This window comes from Equus quagga, unplaced genomic scaffold (assembly GCF_021613505.1).
Source record: "Equus quagga isolate Etosha38 unplaced genomic scaffold, UCLA_HA_Equagga_1.0 203_RagTag, whole genome shotgun sequence".
In the NCBI taxonomy this organism is placed as follows: domain Eukaryota; kingdom Metazoa; phylum Chordata; class Mammalia; order Perissodactyla; family Equidae; genus Equus; species Equus quagga.
The window spans coordinates 11,265,683-11,288,089 of NW_025798627.1; the positions used below are offsets into that span (position 1 = coordinate 11,265,683).

Consider the following 22,407-nt stretch of genomic DNA (forward strand, 5'->3'; position numbering starts at 1 on the left):
ACTCGGGGCCTCCTGGGGCACCGAGCAGAACAGAGAAGGGCAGAGGCTGGCTCTAGTAGCTAGGGAGGGCAAACTGGAAACACCTACACACCTATGTTGGTAATAACAGTAATATTCCTATAAAGAAAAGACTTTAATTTGGAAAGAGAGTATTGCTTAAACTGTTGTTTTATTATTATAATGATCATTACTTAATACAAGTGCACCAATTGGACATTTTTAAAGGTGGTTGCAGGGAAATGAAACTCACATTCAAGGCTTTCATTACATTGTTTCAAAGGGGAAATAAATTAATCCAAATTAACATGCTTTCTCTCATAGAGCATGAGAGACCAGAATGCAATTACAGTCTTCAAGACTGTAATTACAGCTGATATTTAATTATATACAAAAAGACAAAGGTGGTATGTCAAGCCAAAATTTGAAGCTGTCCAACCCTTGTTTTCAGACTCTTTTTTAGACAAATTTTCTTCTATTATTTTACTATATTTGCTAGCTGCAATTTAGTATCCAGTTATGTTAGAACACTGTTCAAGCCATTCTCAAATGTATTATTGTTAACTAATTCTCAAAAGTGTGTCTTAAAAATTAGAGGGTAAATTCTGAACTCTTCTTCCACCTCTTACCTGCTGTGTGACCTTACGGAATTAAACTAATCATTCTGTGCCTCAAGTCTCTCATTTTTAAAATAGAGAATTTAATAATAGCAACTTTTAATTTTTTTAACAAGGAATTATATGAGTTAATACATAATAAGCGTTTAACCTGGCATGTATAAGGCATGTAATAAGTGTCAAATTCCTGATTTGTTCTGGGCCACACAAGAGAGCCAGTTCAGAAAATCAACTCATGGAATTTCTTACATCTCTTATGGAGATTTTAACATGCCTTAATGTAGATTCTACTGAAAATTTCAGAGCGAGAGAATTTCCTTTCCCTGCTCTTTGCACATGCTAGGGACATTTTGACACACGGTGTCTAAGCTGTACCCTGAGACATCCTCCTTTGTGTTCTTTGAAAAAGCCAGCATTGAAACCCAGCTCTACCACTGCTGGCTGTGCTTCAGGGTAAGTCTGTTTGATTTTATTTTTACCTGCTCTATGTCTTTGTTTTCTCATCTGTGATTATGGAATAATAAGAATAAATACGTCACAGAGTATTGTAAGGATTAAATGAGATGCATCCTGTTAAATGACTAATACAGTGCCTGGAATATATAACAAACTCTTGAAAAAACGCTCACTTGTAGTTTCTACATGATACCATGGTTCTGTTTGGAGGAGAGTTCAAAGAAGTTAAGATCCATTGTTTGGACCACCCAGAGCTTACAGAACAAACACAAGGCAAAATTTTATTACCAGAGATGTGAGTCTGCAGAGGGGTATGTGATTCAAATGCCTAAATCAGAGTGGTTCAGGAAATAAGTAAAAACATTCAGCAAATGCAAAATGTAACAGCAACTAACAATCCTTGGAAAAGCCTGTCCACATCCACTCTGAGAGGCAAGAGTAGATGGCCCAGCTGGGGTAAAACGTCACATAGGAAGATAGCCCGTCAAGTTGCTCAGTAAGACAGGAAGTGAAATCCACATGATTTGCTTGTAACTTTTTGCATTTTCTTGGCCTAAGAAAAGATTAGGAGCCTATTTTTCTACCAGGACAAATTGTTCTGTCCTTGTTTAAGCTCTGAGGCTCCTCACTGGTCCTGGCCAATTGCAAGGTCTTGGGAGGGGCACAAGCAATTGTTTAACATGGTCATATGTTTTGTATAAATAAGATATTTCAATTGCAATCCCTTTCTTTCCACTCGGACTTCCTCTGTCACATTTGTCCTTGAGCAGGGTGGTACAGGCGTGGCTACAGCAGTTTTGAGATCCTGCTAAGGGGAAGTTGAGAGGGGATACATTCAATTTGTGTTTAGCGAGGGATGCTTAAGTCACTTCGGTGCCTGGTGAAGTGATTGCTGGTTGTTCTAGAATGAGAATGGTTTCCAGGAATCCTCCTACCGCCACGGTGCTGACTCCCCCTGCTTCCCGTCATGACCTTAGGTTGGTCTCGTGACATGAAAATGTCCTGTTGTACCTCCTAGCTATGGGAACTTTATGGGCGTTCAAGTAAAAACAGCTTTCTTCTGAACTAGTTTTGCTCTAAGATAGATGAGATTCAGACATAGTTCATCTGAAATTTAAAATTATTGTACTATTTTTATTTAAAATAAATGCAAGTATTTGCAAAAAGTGAAGTAGGATGATTTTCTAGTTTCACATTTTAAATCAGACTTACCATTTTGAAGAAGCACTTGGCATTTAGAAAGCTTCATATAATGGGCATCTAAATTGCAGCATTTCTTCTGATTTTTATAATTTATGGTTTTTGCATATTAGGATTATAAAATATTTCATATTCTAAATTTATAAGCAGGTAAAATAGCATTATTATTTTTTCTTCTATGGGCTGTTAGTAGTTTCCATTTAGTCAAAACTTTTAAAACAGAAATGAATGCTCACGAAGGGAGTGCAGTAGGATGGGCGGAATAACAGCTGATGTGTTGATTTGTCATGTTTCATTCTTACACCTGTTGAAACGGCTTATTCTGCTTTTGTCTTTAGCAGAGACATTCCTGTATCAGTAACCATGTTACTTTTCATAGATGTGTTTCCATCAGGATTAGAGCGTGCTGTCTATTTTTGAAGCATATGTTCCATTGACTTCTCTAGGAATAATAGTGGAATGTTTTTATGCCCAGTTATTTTCATAACACATGCCTTACATCAGCAAATGTATGTTATTTGTTCATTGTTTTCTACATTAAATGAGGTGCTACCGTTATTATTCCAATTTATTAAGGTATGTGGTATCAATTGCATATTGGTATGCACTTTGAAATTTTTGGATTATTAAACAAGCACAGATGGTAGAAGTCAAGGTGAGAAAAAAAGAAAAGAAAAGAGCATAATAGCATAGGAGTCCTAAGGGTCTCATCTGGAGTTAGTGTCCATAATCCTATGGAATACGTAAAGAATGGGCATAGAGAAAATAAACAGATGTGAAAGATATTGACTTGGATAAAGATAAGAAAGAGAGAAAGTAATCAGAGAGAAAGAAATGTATTTCAGCAGAACTCTGTCCGTTTTCTGAGTAACTTAGTTATCCGGACTATATTTTTGAAGTTTTATGTCTCCTTTTTAAAGAGAATGTTTTCTCTTGGGGAATGTTGTTAACACACAGTAAATATGTAATTACAGAAAGTCATTAACAGAAGGCCGTGTGAGGTGCCAAGATTTTTTTTATCTCTAGGACGATCTAGGTTGAATATCAACTGGTTCAAGTGTGTGATTCAGCCTACTCAAAAAGATAAAGAGGATTACAATAATATCTTGGGGAGTTTTGAGGATTATTGTTACAAAAAGAAACACAGGAAGGACAAACCAAAAAGATGAAAATTGTTATTATGGTGTAATATATATTTGGAAAGTACCTAGTGTGGACACTGGTACAGAGAAGGGACTTTAAAAAATAAGCATTTGTTGAAAGAATTAAACAATTGAAAAAATAAACAGTTCTTTCCTTTGAGCTGAAAATATTCAAAAGCTTTAATTTTTGGACCATAGCAAAATTCAAAAAATTTCATAAGAAAATGAGCTGAGAAAAACACTCATGTATTCCTCAACTGAACGTGTTTCATATTACTTCCACCATAATTTTATTTTTCTAAAATCCAAGTCCATTAAAATTGGCGTACTTGTTAAATTAATAAATCGCAATTCCAGAAATACAAATTAATATCTTAGGCAAATATTCCCTTTATTCTTGCACATTGAAAATATTCCAAGATGTATAAAATTAAAGATCCTCAATAATGCTTCTTAATATTAAATAATTTTCATATACCATTTCATTTTCTTTTAGGTTAATCTTTTTTTCCTATTAAATATTGTACGTGTTCTCATCACCAAGTTAAAAGTTACTCACCAAGCAGAATCTAATCTCTACATGAAAGCTGTGAGGGCTACGCTTATCCTGGTGCCATTACTTGGCATTGAGTTTGTGCTGATTCCATGGCGACCTGAAGGAAGGATTGCAGAGGAGGTGTATGACTACATCATGCACATCCTTATGCACTATCAGGTATGGTGTTCTTGGAGGTATACGACCACATCATGCACATCCTTATGCACTATCACTATGCTGTTCTTGAATCAGGAACGCAGCTTGCGAAATCTGGTATTAAACTTACATATAGCTTTGGTTTTGTTTTTATTATGTATGCAGCAAGTTGGTTACAAATAATGTCTCTTTTCCATTTGAAATCAGATAATTCTATTTTTCTTTTATAGGGTCTTTTGGTCTCTACAATTTTCTGCTTCTTTAATGGAGAGGTATGGTGATTGATTTTATTCCTTTTATCATTTTATATTTGCAATATATATTTCTCTTTAAAAAATGAGAGAATTATAAATTCTCTAGGAACAATTCTTTCAAATTCCATTTCTGTCAGGAAAAAGAATCATAGAATCTCTCTTCATGATGCAATTCTGTTTCCCAGAAGCTCAGGTCATATTGGAGTTGAAGACTAGGGCAAATTCAGCTTCACTTTACAATATTCCACAGTGACTTTATTCATCCAGTCTTTTGACCTATTTTTTGAACAATCCCATTAAGTCTGTACTTCGACCTAAGTATGGTGGTAGGCAACACTTCATGTCATAGAACAATACACACACTCTAATAGGAAATAGAATTGGCTCGTTTTCATTTTCTCCTTTTCTCTGTTTTTTTGACTGGTCCACAATGTGGTCTTTGGAATCAATTTTAAGGTGTATATAAAAGGATTTAAAATAATTAAACTCAGTTAGACAGGGAAGAGATGCAGTGGGTTAGGAACTTTAGTAGAATAGAATGCTCTAATTTGTAATATGGCAACATGCTCTCAGACATTTCAAGATTTACATCCAAGACTTTCCTAAATGGAAAGTTTCAGGCATTTTAGAAACTGGTACCATATTTCTTATGCATATGAATCGTGCTATTGCTCAGTGGTTTGAGCCATGCTGATTCACCTCTTTACATCGTTTTAATCTACTTGACAAATTTTAACCTGTTGGAGGATTTTGGCAAAATTCTACAGTTTAGAAATCCAGACAGTAACTGAGTGAGAAGTGGATGCTTGGTAACTATGAAGCTTATCACGAAGCTTCAGATAGGGGACACGTAGAACCAGTTGGCATAACTATGAGAATCATTCCTGTAAAATGAATCAACATTGGAAATCATATACATGTCACGAAAAACTGTAAAATATTGCTTTCCTTTGCTTAAGTAATATTTGATTTCTTTCTCAGCATATAATAATATTTCATGTTTAATTCTGTCATTAAATTTAAAACATTTTAATTTTAAAATGTAGATCTTTATTTTATACATACATATATTTTTTAAATGGAGTGTAGCACTGTCCAGCATAATAGACTATAGTGCATATTTTTAATCATGCCTCCATGGTTTTTCTCCTATACGGAGGACAAGAGTGACTGTTTTTCTGAAGTCAATGAAAAATATAGACAGAGAATGAAATTAGGAAGAATAGATAACTCATTTGTTTTGATAACAAAATTTAAACAACATTTATTACCTATCTCTATAAATTTCTTATTGTGTAAACTGAATTAGACAATCTTATCTACTGCCTATATAGGATTTTACAGTTAAATATAGATGAGAGAGACATGGACAACGTGCCAAAAAACATGAGTGAAATATGAAAGGTACACCTCTGCATTTGCAGAAACAGATTTCATTTTTGTGAAGGGTAATTTTTAAATGTACAAAACATAATCACTAGTGAAATATTTTTTGAGGCAGGATAGAATAAAGTCACTGCCACATCAATGCATTTAAACCCTAAAGATGCCACTTCGCTCCTGGCTGTGATATCTTGGGTAATACTCCGAACCTCCTGGAGTCTCAGTGTCTACCTTTATCAAAGGGGAATCAAAGCAAGTTCCTACACAAGACTCACCAGGATTCATGAAAGCTAGAAATGCAACGTTTTTAGCACCAGGCTCCACCCTCAGTAGATTCTTAGTACATTACAGATTCCTTGTTAGATTTGCCCTCACTCAATTTCAAAAATACATGTACAAATGGGAACATTAATCATATTGGAATCAAATGTCAAAGTGACCCTTTTATTTAGAAAGAGTGCCCAGGGGATATCCAAACTAATGCCTAGCACTCTTGTTGCACTTGATCTGTGTAAGCAAAAGAGACGCAGACTCTGATCTTCTGCCATGTCCTAAAATTGAGGAAATTTTGGCAGTGGAAAATTACAATAATATAAAACCTTCTAGCCAAGTTGTTGCCAAATCTTCACTTCTTCACAACATCTTCAATATCTGTCCCATTTTCTTCATCTCTCGAGATACAATCCCTGTTTGTGTATGATTCATTTCTCATCTTAGGAAATACTATAATCCCTCCTTCTTTGTCTCTTTGCCTCTTAGTTTTTCCCGCTCTCACAACACGAAGCTACAGCTGCCAGATTCATTTTGTGCGCTTCCAACTATGCCCCGTACTTCTTAAGATCATTTGCTCAGGCTTAGTTTCCTTCTTGCTTTACACATTAGGTCAAATGGCTTGTCTTCAGCTTAATATCTCTATTTCTTTACTTTCACGTTTTATTTTTTTAGCCACAATAATCCTATTTGCATTTCTCACTAAATAACTGTGACTTGACAAGTGCTCAGGCCCCATTCATCTCATCTCTAGTCCACTAAGACAAAAATGCACACTGTTAACGTAAACTAGGGACTCTGGTCCTCAGAAGGGCCCTCCCTAGTCTCGTGGGTATATTTAACAACACCTGAGCATAGAGAGTTTTACAGGGTGAGCAAAAGATTTGTTGAAAATAACCAAACCCACATTCTATAATGAGAAGTAGGTAGAATTTTTATATGAAGCTTTATTAAATATCTCCTCAGTGATCTAGGTTAAGGAGTAAAGAGTCGGTTCCTTATCAGGTGCTAATGGGCATATAAAGTTGTAATGTTATATTCTAAACAGTTGGCCTTACTATTTATATAACACTCATATGTAAAATAATGAAAAATATTTTCATATCTTTAATAATACCAGGCTATCTTCCCTTCCAAAGGCAGTTTTTCTTCTTATGTTTCTCCATTAATTTTTTCACATTAAAAGTTTATTAAGAGTGGCCACTTTAATGTTCTGTTGAACAGGTGTGATATTGTATTAGAGGAAGCAGATGGAAAACATAACATCCTTATAGAGGATAATATAAACAAACAGATGTCTACAAGGCCTGTGGGTCTTAATTAGGTTTATTTTTAACTTCAGTAAATAAGTTCCCACAGTTCAAGACATAAACTTTCCATGGTTTTTCTGATGATTTATTGTCAAGAAAGAAATAGGGTGATGATTTTAGTCAAACTAGATGTTTCGAGAACAAACCATTCAGATATTTCAAAAACCATTGTGGCTTTTAGAATTGAATTGAAGCTTTCATTTTTAAAACTGTAAGTACTATGTTCACAGCTAAGATATTTCTTCCTGTCAGCTTCTTCTCCACATTTATGTAGAATCTTTGGTACAGAGCTACATTCCTCTTCCTTTCAACCAGAAACTATATAGTGTACGTATTCAATCAGCCCAGCATTCAGTAACAAAGTGAGGAGAAATTATTTTAGCATAAAAACTAGGATCAAAACCAATTCTCAGCAGAAATAATTAGAAAATTGGCCAAAAGTCATTTTTGCTTTAAATCCCTGAATATGTGTTTAAAAGTCACACTCTAAAGCCATTCCATTTGTCATTTGCTTGTGTTCTTGAAGATATTACATATGCAGATATTATTTGTAAATTACCTTAATTTATATATATTATTTGCAAAATTTATAAATACGTTACTTAACCATGAGGGAAACAAAGTGTAATTTTTTTGCCAGATAAATATATGTGTTGTCCTATAAATGCTCTTTTCAAAGAAAATTTACATAAATATAAATATAAATTATTTCCTTCAGATATAGAAATAAGCTTGAAAGTCCTGAAGTTCTGAGTTTCATAATAATATAACTTCTAAAATCAATTTATTGTATTTCTAATTACATGATTTTTGAATTGCAGAGGATAGAAAAGTTACCACGAAATTCTAATAACTCATTTTGAATTCTAACTAAAGAAACTCATTGACTTCATATTTGTTTCTTCTGTTTTTCTACATGATAAAACATGAATGAGACAATAAGACAGTCTGTTCATTTTAAGTAACAGAGTATAGGAGACACTAACAAGACTTTAAAGTATCCCATGATATTTGCTAGAGATTGTTTGTAATTTGGAGAAGTAAGTTTTCTTGATCTATTTGACAGGAAAATGAGAAGACTGAAATAAGCCAGCCCTATTTTAAAGTTTAATATTGAGGTGTACACATGAATAAAGTGAATAAAAAGTTGAGGACTTCTATATACTTAGCAGAAAGTTAAACAATTTTTGCATGAGTATGTTTGTAATACATGAATTATATGTATTACAGAATACATGTATACTGTATGGAAAATTGCTTTTAGGTGCTCGGATTTCCTTTGAAATCAAAGGGTCAAAAAGCAGTAGAGAGTTTGGGGAAGACAACTCAAAGCTGTGCATGCTTTGGGAAGACATAGATCAGGTTACAGGGATGTGGCTAATACATTCATAACTTAGAATGTATCAGCCCCAAGCAGACTGCCCCAAGCTGGTCTGCTTACTCATCAGACATCTGGAAATGTCCAGGTGATCGAGTTGGAGATGTATTTGAATATTCCCATTTGTGCTCGCTGACTCAATGTGAAGAAAATCACCTTGGTGTCTTACGTTCAATTAAAACCAAAGTCACTCTATATGGCTTACCTAGGCCTGATCTCTAACCCCAGGCAGAGAACAAGGAAGAGTTGATAAACTTCAAATTCATCCAGGCAGAGGGGCACCATTAATTCTCTTCTCAGTTTATTCGTAAAGATTTTTATATAAAGCTGGATGTTGTGCATGCAAGCTTGTAAATGGGGTGTCTGGATTAACTATTTGTTCAAAAACAATACATTCTTATGCATTATTAAAGCTTCAGAGATAAGGCATGGAAAGAAAAATATTCACGGAGTCTAAAAGTACAGAATAATTGCAGTGAATTCCCTAACGTAAAGATGGCTTGCTCAATTATTTTTTAAATTAAGTAAGGAAATAAGGCAATTTTAGTCACTAATTAACATCAATGCATTTTTTAGAAAAAAAGCTATACTACATAATTTATTGTAGTATTAAATAGAATATCTTCATTTCAGTTAATGGATTGCTCTTGTCTTTCTATTTCTTTTTGATTGATAGGTTCAAGCAATTTTGAAAAGAAACTGGAATCAATATAAAATCCAATTTGGAAACAGCTTTTCCCATTCAGATGCCCTCCGTACTGCATCTTACACAGTGTCAACAATCAGTGATGGTACAGGTTACGGTCATGACTATCCTAGCGAACACTTAAATGGAAAAAGCATGCCTGATATTGAAAATATTATCTTAAAGCCAGGGAAGTTATATGATTGATAATGGAGGGAGGGTTACTTAACTATTTTATGCCACTCCTATCTCAAAGACCCGGATCCATGACTTTACAACTAGAAGACTTTGATATTCAATGAGTTTTTTGAATGCCACAAAGAAAACCCTCCATGAAGTCAGAAATGTGTTGATAATGTTTAACAAGCAGCTCTATGGGGAAACAAAGCTCTGATGTGTAACGTTTGCCAGTTTCTGCGGTGTAAATACTCTTACCACGGCTGATTTTAAGCTGTCAACTTGACGTCACTGAATGTGGAATTGGGAAAATATAAACACAATCAACTCTTGTAGGCTGGCGTGAGCCAGTTCCAGCACACCACTGCATGAATTCACAAATGAATAAGACTGTAAAAGTCCACATACACATTGGGCATCACTCTACTCTTGTTGCCTAAAGAGACCTAGCCAAGGCCTATAGACTTGGAGAGAAAATTAGCTTTTCATTTGTTTTTAAAATCTTTATCCCATATTCATTGGTGCATTTGATTTTTTTGCCCAGAAAGTGTTCTAGCCCTTTTTGTGTCTCCCCTTTCCAACGGACCAGATAAAGACTTAATTATTCCTGTTGGCTCACCCTATTCTCCCCAAGGAAGGCAAATGAGCAGAACTGCTTTTGGCTACTCATTTGCTGATATGTCACAGCTCCCCCCTGTGTCATATCTGCTTTTGAGAATTGATGGATAGTATTATAATATGCAATTCCACTTTGGTATTATCAGGGAGACACTTTGTTGATACTACAGAACACCTTGCAGCTACTTTCCTATCTTACTACACAAGTGGGAGGGAATCAGTTTCCCTGTATCTGTAAATAGAAACTATGCCCCTTCCATTTCTACTGTGTAGACAAATTAGCAGGTATTTTACGTGAAGGAAATCAATGAAGGATTTCTTATTTTCTTGGAAGTTTGTAAAAAAAATTGTTGTGAAAAATGAGCTTGTAAATACTTTGTTATTCTATTTTATAGTCTCAAATCAAATACATACAATCTAGGTAAGATTTTTAAAAACAAACACATAACGTAACAATGTGTGCATGTTAATATCTGATACTATGTCTGGGCTGATTTTATAATAAAATAGAGTCTGGAATTCTATATTTGGTAAATATTTTAAAGACAACCAGATGCCAGCATCAGAAGTTTGTTTAAAAACTAAGATATCAGAAATATCTATGATAAGATATATTTATTAAAAAAATTCAAGGCCATTGTTTTATTGAGTATATTAGCTTTGATGATTCATACCTTAAGAATAGGTATGTTTGACATATTTCTTTTTTTTATTTTGACGATGAACTTGCATTCTAATCCAGAAAATATAAACAACTCCTACTGTAATAAATGCCAATCCACTACTCTTACGGTTTTTACCCCATTAAAAATATTACTTTTCTGACTTTTACTATAAGAAGATACACAGCTTTGGAAATGTTTCAGGCTATTTTTAAAAAAACTATGGCAATACATTATCTATCATACACAATGTTTTAATATTTTAATAGAGCTACTATAAATGATAAAACAAATCGGTGAAAGACTTGACTCCATCATTGAGGAAGACTTGTCAGAACGTTTATGAAATAATTAAAGGAAGGTGGAAGGACATCTTGCCAACGAATTAAAGTGACATTTAAATGGGACTCAGTTTCCCTAATGTTATTTTCCACTGAAATTTCTAAAAAACAAAAATGCCTTCAATTAGTAAAAGTCAATTTTGGGAGGAGAAGTCATTATGTGTATGCATTTTTGCAGTGGGTCAATCTGCTTAAAATGGATTAAACTGAGTGACTTAGTCATCATAGGTTGTTTCTTAAACTGTCAATAGATGGTGACTTCAGAAATCATTTGAAATTGTCCAGGAAAATTAGCTAAATTAGTAAGAATTAGCATGTTAAATGGCCTAGTCAATACATTTATAATTTATAATTTATCTATATATGTGTAAAGGTTTTATTAAGTGAACTTCAAATTTGTGAATTTTACAGCACGCTGTCACAAAAAGGAATGCAGGCTATTCTGGACTTTCTGTTGCCTAAATTATGCAAAAATTCTGTTAAACAAATTGATTCTTTTGCTATTTATTAGTCAAAGATGCAGATTCAAATCCTTTGCTGATGCTGTTCACATATTTCAGCATCCTTCCAGACAAACTGTCAAGTCTCACCTATAAACGACAGTAGAAGATATCGCATTATCAGCTATCATGTTAAAATCATGTTGTGGCTGTCAAGTATTTTTACTGCGCTGTTGTCATATTAATTTTCGATCAGATTTCCTTTATGGCCAAGAATCACCTATTGCACAGTGTTCAGGTGGAGACAGCCCATGATTAATTAGTCTCAGTTTTGATCCACATTTTTTAGGGGTAATATTTTTAAATATTAGTCTTCTCTAAAGCTGAAGTGCTAATTAACATCTCCTTTGTATCTTACTCATGAAGAAAAGGTACAATCAATATTTTTAAAAGCAAACTTCGTTGGTATCTAAAAACTAATTTTGGGAATTTCTAACTTTTAAAATTTGGATCTGCTATTTTCCTGCAAGTACTGTATAAGTCATACTTTAATTTTTAAAAATTCTAATCTATCTTTTTTTATTTTATACAGTTATTTTCCAGTGCATTTATTCATAAAATATCCATTCTGGAATTTAATGTTTGTTCAGATGTAATCTGGTGTACATAGAAAAAATTGTAGCTGTAGTGCTGTATTTATTGCTTAACAATTTTTTAAAAATGTGAATTTGTTTTAATTTTCTCTTGGTTTTAATCTGCTAATAGGAAGCACCATTTCTTTATTCTGTAAAACATACCCAAGATATTCTGGACAATTAAAACAACTCATGTTATGCCTACTTAATGTATATCTCTATTTTTTGATTGTATGAAAATATTAAAGTTATGAGTTAAAGTTGATTTTCATTCATTTTTACTGGACTGCTGAATAATTTAACTTACAAACATAATTCTTTACAGTAATCAGTGGAATAACTCTTAAAATCAATGACTCTCATCTCTGTTACCCTCTCTGAAGTCATCAATAAACCTGTAAATCCTTCCATAAACCAATTTTTAAAAAGTTGTGAATTTGTTTTTTAAGCTAGAAGATTCCAAATAAATGCAGTGTATGCAAATTCCTTCCTAGGCTGAAAGAAAGAAAAGGATGCTGAAAAATAGGAGAATGTACAGGGCTTTGTCTTCTTTCCCCACTATATTCCACTGTGTAGTATTGAGTAGCACAAAGAAAAAGGAAAAGAACTAGCTAAAGATAATTTTTAAAAGAGGGCATACCTTATGATTTCACTCATATACGGAAGATAAAAAAATAAGAATGGCAACAAACAAACAGAAAGATACAGAGAACAGATTGGTGGTTACCAGAGGGGAAGGGGGTAGGGGCGGGGAGAAAGGGGTAAAGGGGCAACTAGATATTGGTGGTAAACACAACATAGTCTATACAGAAGTCAAAATACAATGATGTACACCTGAAATTTATATAATATTATCAATCAATGTTACCTCCGTAAGAAAATAAAAAATAAAAGAGGACAAAATTGTGAATCACAAAAATATAAAATGAAAACATATCACAGGTGTTTTTTAATTTATTCATTAATGAGAGAACCAGTAAGATGTTACAACCATTCAAAGAACTCAAAATATCACACATATAGAAGAACACAAGAAATGACAAAATGAATTCATAAATAGATGCAAAACAGTTCAATGCTCAGGGAAATAATCAGTTGCATTCCACTGAATATCTAATTCATATTTCCATGATCAAGAATAATGTACATTATTATCAGTTTTCCTGCAAGTAACATATCTGTAAAATAGCTCAAAATAATGAAAGGTCAAGACAACCCAGAAGGGCACACTAGAAAGCACTAAAAGGACACTCTAACAACTCTAAAATATAACAAGAGAACAGTATATTACACACACAATACTCTTTTGTATATATGTATATGTACATATAGAGAGAGATACACACACACACATATATATAATAATCTAATATATATAGAGAGAGAGGGGATATATATACACATATAGGAGAGGAGGTGTTTATATATATATATCCATTTCAAAGGATTTTGCATTTTTTTCTTACAATATCCCTTTCTTGTGATTATAATAATTTCAAAGAATAAATATTCTTGATCAAAAATAAGGCTAGTTTGGGGTCAGCTCAGTGGCATAGCAGTTAAGTTCATGCGCTCTGCTTCCGTGGCCCAGGGCTCTCTGGTTCGGAGACGGTGCAGACCTATGCACTGCTCATCAAGCCATGCTCAGGGGGCGTCCCACATATAAAGTAGAGGAAGATGGGCACAGATGTTAGCTCAGGGCTAATCTTCCTCAAAAAAAAAAAAAATAAGTCTGGTTTCTTAAAGTTTGGTCTGATTATTTACATAGGTGGGCAAGGGTGTTAATTTATAATTTAGATTTCCTTAAGTTTATTTTACAAATCTACAGTCATATTGCATTTTTTAACAGCTTCCTTGAGATATGTTTAACATACCATACAATTCACTCATTTAAAGTAGCTTTTAGTATATTATATTAGTATAGTATATTTTCATTTCTTCAAAGACATGTGTTGCCATCCCCCTGGTCAATTTTATTACATTTTCATGACCTCAAGAAGAAATCACATATCCTTTAGCTATCATGCTTTTATCCTCCCATCCCTGTTCCCACCACAGCTCTAAGCACCACTAATCTACTTTCTGTCTCAATAGACTTCCCTATTCTGAACTTTCAGATGAATGGAATCCTATAGAATGTGATCTTTCGTGTCTGACTCCTTTGACTTATAACGTTTTCGAGGTTCATTCATGTTTTAGCACGTATCAGTATTTCATTCCTTTTTATGCCTGAATTATTCCATTGCATGAATTTATCACATTTTGTTTATCCATTTGTCTGCTGATAGACATTTGTGTTGTTTCCATCTCTTGGCTATTATGAATAATGCTACTAGAAACACTTGTGTACAAGTTTTTGTTTGGAGATATTCTTTAATTTCACTTGAGTATATACCTAGGAATGGAAAGGCTGGGTCATGTGTTAAATGTGTTTGTTTGAGGAACTACCAGATTGTTTTCCAAACATCTTACATTACCACTAACCATGTATGAAGGTTATAATTTCTCCACTATTCTCCAACACTTATCATTATCTTTTTTATTTTAACCATCCCCATAGGTGTGAAATGATATCTGTGGTTTTAATTTGCATTTTTTGATGGCTCATGATGTTGAGCATTTTTTCATGTTTACTGGCCATTTGTATGTCTTCTTTGGAGAAATGTCTATTCAGATCCTTTGTCCATTTTTAATTGGATTATTTGTCTTTTTATTATTGAGTTGAGAGGATTTTTCATATATTACACATACAGGTCCCTTATTAGATATATAGTTGCAAATATTTTCTTCCATTCTGTGTTATCACTTTCTTGATGGTGTCCTTCAAACTACAAAAGGTTATCATTTTGATGAAATACAATTTATCTATTTTTTTTTTTTTTAAGGAAGATTAGCCCTGAGCTAACATCTGCCACAAATCCTCCTCTTTTTTTTCTGAGAAAGACTGGCCTGAGCTAACATCTGTGCCCATCTTTCTTTACTTTATGCATGGGATAGCTGCCACAGCATGGCTTGACAAGTGGTGTATAGGTTCACACCTGGGTTCCAAACCAGCGAATCCTGGGCCACCAAAGTGGAACATGCAAACTTAACCACTGCGCCACCAGGCTGGCCCCTCTATTTTTTTTCTTTTGTTGCTTATACTTCTGGTGTCATATCTAAGAATTGTTTGCCAAATTCAAGATCGTGAAGATTTACCCCTATGGTTTCTTCTAAGGAATTGATAGTTTTTGCTCTTATACTTAGTCTTTCATCCGTTTTGGGTTAATTTTTGTATATGGTATGAGGAAAGGGTCCAAATTTATTCTTTTGCATGTGACTATATGTTTGTCCCAGCACTACTTGTTGAAAAGATTATTTTCTTCCATTGAAGAGTATCCTTGTCTTGGTATCCTTATTGAAAATCTATTGACCATAGATATATGGATTTACTTCTGAACTCTAACTTCTATCTGCCTTTGCACCCAAACCACACTGTCTTGATTACCTTTGATTTGTAGTAAGTTTTGAAATAAGGAAGTGTTAGTTATTCTACTTTTTTCTTCTTTTTCACAATTGTTTTGGCTATGCTAGATCTCTTGCAACTCCATATGCATTTTAGAATGAGCTTGTCAATTTGTACAAAGAAGTCAGCTGAGATTATGATAGAGATTGCATTGAATCTGTAGATAACTTGGGGAGTATTGCCACTTTAATGTTAAATGTTATTAAATCTTCAGATTTATGAACATTGGATGACTTTACTCTTACTTAAATCTTTGATTACTTTCAATGTTCCCTAGTTTTCAGAGTATGTTGGTACTTCATTTGTTAAATTTATTTCTAAGCATTTTATTTTTTTGGATACTATTACAAATGGAATTGCTTTCTTAATTTCACTTTTGGATTGCCTATTGCAAGTGTATAGAAATAAAATTGACTTTTGAATATTGGTCTTCTATCCTGCAACCTTGCTGAACTCATTTCTTAGTTTTAATATATTTTAGTAGATTCTTTACAATTTTCTGTATAAAAGATCAGGCCATCTGTAAACAGATATAGTTTTACTTCTTCCTTTTGAATCTGAATGCCTTTTCTTTCTTTGTTGTCTAAATGCCGTGGCTAGAAGCTCCATTGAATAGAATTGGCAAGAGCATATATCATTGTTCCTGATCTTAGGGGAAAGCATCCAGTCTTTCATCATTAAGTACATTAACTGTGGATTTTTTTGTAGATGCCTTTTATCACATTGAGGAAGTTCCCTTCTATTCCTGGTTTGCTGATTGCTTTTGTCATGAAAGGGTGTTGGATTTTGTCAGGTGCTTTTTCTGCATCTGTTGAGATGATCATGCAATTTTTATTTAATATTCTATTGATATGATGTATTACATTAATTAATTTCCAGATGTTCAAACAATCTTGAATCCCTGGAATAAATCCCTCTTGGTCATGGTGTCTAGTCCTTTTTATATGTTGCTGAATTCAGTTTGGTAGTATTTTGTTGAAGACTTTTGCGTCTCTCATATTCATAAGAGATATTGGTCTGTAGTTTTCATTTCTTGTGATGTCTTTGTCTGCTTTTGGTATCAGGGTAATACCAGTCTCATAGAATGATTTTGGAAGCATTCCCTCCTCTTCTATTTTTTGAAGCGTTCGTGAAGAATTATTTGAAGAGTTTGTATTAACTCTTTTTGAACATTTGGTGAAGCTCAGTTGTGAAGCCATGTGGATATGGACCAGATGTGGGTAGTTTTTTGATTACTGATTCAAATCCTTCTCTTGGCATAGGTCTATTCAGATTGCCTGTTTTTTGGAGCCATTTTTGGTGTTTATATTTTTCGAGGAATATGTCCATTTAATCTAATTTAATTCATTAACCATACAGCACTGAACAACCACTAAGGCCACAAACTTAACTTTTGCTTGGAAGATTTATAAGGAATCTTGGATTGGATTTTCAAAAGCCTGTTTTTTTGGTCATCTTGAGACTAACAAATCATGCCAAAAAAAGAGATCTCTCTACCCCAGATTTTACCCACTGTATCTAAAACTTTGGGTGAATTCCTCTTTTCTTAAGGTTCCCCAAATCTGACATGATTCTTGGCATGCCAGAATTGATCTCCCTTACCATCCATGAGCCTGTGTGGGACCCTTGAGCCAGATATCAGGCCAGTTTCCCTAGGAGGGCATTGTAAGTATTTACTGCATAAGAGCAGTCAAAGTCTTCCCACAAATGACCATAATTTGATGACCGTCGTTCTCAAATATGACCCTTCAAGTTAAGTCCTTCAGTACACAATCCATTTGCTCAATATATACTGATAGGAAGGAGAATATCTTCTTACTGAATCAATGCTAAATGGTAAATACGGTAAATAACTATATTACCATGAAAAGTATGAATACTTAATAAAGTTTTTTTTCCCTAAGATTCTGGGAGATCAGTTAGAATCTGATATTATTTTTAAATGTTTTATTTCAGTTTCAAAATAAAGCTTATAAAATTGTGGGTTAGATATCTTAAAATGAAAGAAAAGAGGTTTACTTATATAGAGAGCAAATGAAATATTAAAAATATTCCACACAAATAATCATAATCAAATATTCTCTTATCAGTTCCTTCACCCCTAAGAAATTAATTGTTCTGCTGGATCTCAGACTAGGAATCTCACGAGCTGTCTCTTGTGCAACTGAAAAAGTGTTCTCAAAATCCTGGGTCACTCCACTGGTGCAGTCTGAAAGTTTAAGTGTGTACCCAAACATCTATTCTTTGAGGTGTCAGTAGTTTGAAAAATTTAGTATGTTTATTTTCTAGGAGCTTCTGAGATTGTCCTTATGTACTGAAGATACAAATTCTGGTCTATAGATTATAGCAGAATATTTATTTATTTATTTACTTTTTTAATTGAAGTAACATTGGATTATAACATTATATAGCTTTCAGATGTACATCATTATATATTTCGAATTCTGTGTAAATTACATCATGTTCACCATCCAAAAACTGATTATAGTCCATCCCCTCACATGTGAGCCTAATCACCCCTTTTGCCCTCCCCTCTTCCTCTATGGTAATCAGCAATCCATTCTCCAATGCTGTGTGTTTGTTTGTCATTGTTTTTATCTTCTACTTATGAGTGAGATCATATCGTATTTGACTTTCTCCCTCTCTTTTATTTCACTCAGCATAATACCCTCAAAGTCCATCCATGTTGTCGCAAATGGCCAGATTTCGTCATTTCTTATGACTGAGTAGTATTCCGTTGTGTATAAATACCACATCTTCTTTATCCATTTGTCCCTTGATGGGCATCTAGGTTGCTTCCAAGTCTTGGCTATTGTGAATAATGCTGCAATGAACATAGGGATGCATGTATCTTTATGCCTTTGTGTTTGCATGTTCTTGGGATAAATACCCAACAGTGGGATAGCTGGACCATATGGCAGATCTATTCTTAATTTTCTGAGAATACTCCATACTGCTTTCCATAGTGGCTGCACCAGTTTGCACTCCCACCAGCAGTGTATGAGGGTTCCCTTCTCTCCACATCCTCTCCAACATGTGTTGTTTCCTGTCTTGTTGATTATAGCCATCCTGACCAGAGTGAGGTGATACCTCATTGTAGTTTTGATTTGCATTTCCCTGATAGCTAATGATGTTGAGCATCTTCTCATATGCCTCTTGGCCATTTGTATATCTTCTTTGGAGAAATCTCTGTTCAGATCCTTGGCCCATTTTTTAATTAGATTGTTGATTTTTTTGTTGTTGAGTTCTATGAATTCTTTGTATATTTTGCATATTAACCCCTTATCTGACATACGGTTTTCAAATATCTTCTCCCAATTGTTAGGTTGTCTTTTTGTTTTGTTGATGGTTTCCTTTGCTGTGCAGAAGCTTTTTAGTTTGATGTAGTCCCATTTGTTCATTTTTTCTTTTGTTTCCCTTGCCCAGTCAGACATGGGACTTGAAAATGTGCTGCTAAGACCAATGTCAAAGAGCATACTGCCTATGTTTTCTTCTAGAAGTCTCATGGTTTTGGGTCTTACATTCAGGTCTTTAATCCATTTTGAGTTGACTTTTGTGCATGGTGTAAGGGAATGGTCTACTTTCATTCTTTTGCATGTGACTGTCCAGTTTCCCAACACCATTTATTGAAGAGACTCTCCTTTCTCCATCGTATGCTCTTGGCTCCCTTGTCAAATATTAGCTGTCCATGAATACGTGGGTTTATTTCTGGGCTCTCGATTTTGTTCTGTTGATCTGTGTGTCTGTTTTTGTGCCAGTACCATGCTGTTTTGGTTACTATGGCTTTGTCATATATTTTGAAATCAGGGAGCATGATACCTCTATATAGCAGAATATTTAGGCAAGCACAAGAGAAAAACAAATAAACAACATAGATGTATGACAGAGATGTAAAATGACTGTAGTTAGTTGATTAGTGATCATTTTCGAGTGAAAGTCCTAATGAGAGTTCATAATAAGAATAACGCAACTCACAATGAAATATTGTTATTTTCGTGGTAAGAAAAAGAAGGATAACAAAACCTTTCAAAAAAATGAGACAAAAGGTAATACATCTTGAGTTATAATATAGTAGTCCTGGTATATATATTTTTTCTTTCTTTTTTTTTTGAGGAAGATTGGCCCTGAGCTAACATCTGTGTCCGTCTTCATTATTTTATATGTGGGACACCTGCCACAGCATGGCTTGATAAGTGGTACATAGGTCCTGCACCCGGGGTCTGAACCAGCAAACCCCAGGCTGCCAAAGCGGAGCACGTGAACTTAACCATTTTGTCATCAGGCCGGCCACCTGATATATATTTTTATACTAAGAACATCAAGTAAACAGATTCAGTAAGATTTTTCTAAAACTCCATGGGCCAGTCTAATGTGCACCCTAAATTGAGAACCACTGGTCTAGAAGATATGAGCTTCAAATTAAAGAAGTAAGACTGAGGCCAAACAACAGTTTAAATAATAACTGAAATTATGACCGATAGCACTTTATTGTTGCGTAATCTCGTCAGGCAAAGTGTTGCCTGGGCACTGATAATTATAGTACAACTTGGCATAGAATTTTGTTCAGTGTTTCCTCCAAGGTTAAAGCATTATGGAAAACAAGTGCAATGACAAACTTCCAGGGACTTTCCATAAAACTTACAAATTCTGAAATGTTCATGTTAATATTTTATCTACAGAAATTTAACCTAAGGAAGAATGGGGGTCTCTTCTGATTTGACAACTCTCCCCCTACAACTATTACAATGCTGATACATCAAACAAAACAGTTGTTTTTAAGATGTTCTTTATAAGGTGAAATAATAAATCTTTGAGATTTTCAAGGCCTTTTGAGACATTTCAATAACAGTTTAAGTTTAAAATGCGTCCTGAAATTTTATTCTGTTTCTTTATATATAGAATATGATTTCTGGAAAGGTGACAATTAAAAAAACAAAAGATATCAGAGAAAATTTAGACGCTAGATTAGATAGGATTATGGGAGACGGAAAAACAATACTCAGTTATCTATTTAATCAAAGTGAAGACACACATTAAAAATATAATACATAGTAACACATTCTTAAAGAATTTTAGTTCCTTCATTAATAAGGAGACTGTTGTTAGATTTTTTGTGTCTTTTCTGTTTTTGATCAAGCACATAAGCAAAGTCAACATAAAGCACAGAATATTAACTTGGTAAGACATAAAATCTTTGGTGCCTAGGCAGATTTCATTGAAACTAAAAAATATATTGTAGGTGAAGGCAATAATCAGTAAACCAAGGAACCAAGCCTGAGGCCAATTAAGACTGAAGAAACTCTCTGGACATTTTAACACACGTCATAGTTTCTTTTTAGACTCAGGATTTATAAACCAAGGGAAACAGTATTCCCTTTGCAAGTTTTGTCCTTCCATATGTTCTTCTATATTCTGTACAAATAACACTTCAGAACAGCTCTAGGAGATCCATGAGCTAAGAACCAATTTTATATTAATAGTAAGGTATTATTTATGTTAACATGCAATGTGGTCCTCATTGCTATACTCGAATGGTCAAAAATCAAATATTCTTACAAGTTCTCACACTTAGTTTCTAATACAAGTGAATACCAATAATTATAATCTACAAAGAGAAGCTCTGTAGGGTCCTCAATAAGCCCCAAAGCGTAAAGACACTTAGAGACCATACAAACACAAAGCAAAAATCTGAGTCACTTTTGCTCCTAAGCATCATTTACCCATTTTTCTTAATTATAACTTTTTTTTTAAAGATTGGCCCTGAGCTAACATGTGTTGCCAATCTTCCTTTTCTTTTCCTTTTTTTTTCTTCTCCCTGAAGCCCCCCAGTGCACAATTGTATATTCTAGTTGCAGGTCCCTCTAGTTCTGCTATGTGAGACACTGCCTCAGCATGGCTTGATGAGCGGTGCTAGGTCTGTGCCCAGGATCCAGACCAGCAGAACACTGGGCAGCTGAAGCAGAGTGCACAAACTTAACCACTCGGCCATGGGGCTGGCCCTTTAATTATAACTTTTAATAAAACCAACTAACTTCTATTTCAGAGAATATCGGGGAATGGAAATTGAGAACTGTCTGTCAAACCCAAGCAATTTCGCAGATGAGCAAAGCTTGTGAACACAAATAAAACAACTTTCTACATCTATACACATCCCTTTTACATCTTTAGAAAATGGCAAATATGAGCATAAGCCAAAGATATAGTGTGTCTATAATATATAAAGATAAGAAACAAACAAAGAATATGCACTTAAAATTACACTTAATAATGAATTGGTCAATATTTTCTTACATAGAAATAATACATATACCCAATGATTATCCATTAATTAACTCAATTTAATATCAGTCCAAGATTTTAAACTACCTAAAGGTCTTGGAAGGTATCTTCAAGTTGACATACTACAAAATATTGAAATAAAGAGTATGTCAGGATAATGATTTGATTTACTAGAACACAGAAGTACATTTTCCATAATCTTAAACATTATGTAGGAGTAATATTAGCTTCTGCATCAGTAGTAAGGTTTTGGGTCAGAATAAGTCTATGAAAAAACCCACAAGTTAATATAAGGTATGTTTCTGTTATCATTAATACTAATAAATGAGAGAAAAGATAGTTGTGTTTATTGAATCAAAATTAT

The 22,407-nt window shown here is 34.0% G+C and overlaps 1 protein-coding gene across 3 annotated transcripts in view; it reads left to right on the forward strand.

Annotated features, from left to right (window-relative positions):
• The window catches only part of LOC124233507 (calcitonin gene-related peptide type 1 receptor), a 103,175-nt gene extending 90,502 nt beyond the window's left edge, over positions 1–12,673 (forward strand). For all 3 annotated transcript variants that reach the window (XM_046650652.1, XM_046650653.1, XM_046650654.1), the window contains 3 exons: positions 3,909–4,127; positions 4,337–4,378; positions 9,378–12,673. In XM_046650652.1, coding sequence (XP_046506608.1) covers positions 3,909–4,127; positions 4,337–4,378; positions 9,378–9,593 — 477 coding nt within the window. In that variant the 3' untranslated portion in view covers positions 9,594–12,673. The remainder of the gene's footprint in view (positions 1–3,908; positions 4,128–4,336; positions 4,379–9,377) is intronic.
• The last annotated feature ends 9,734 nt before the right edge of the window (positions 12,674–22,407 follow it).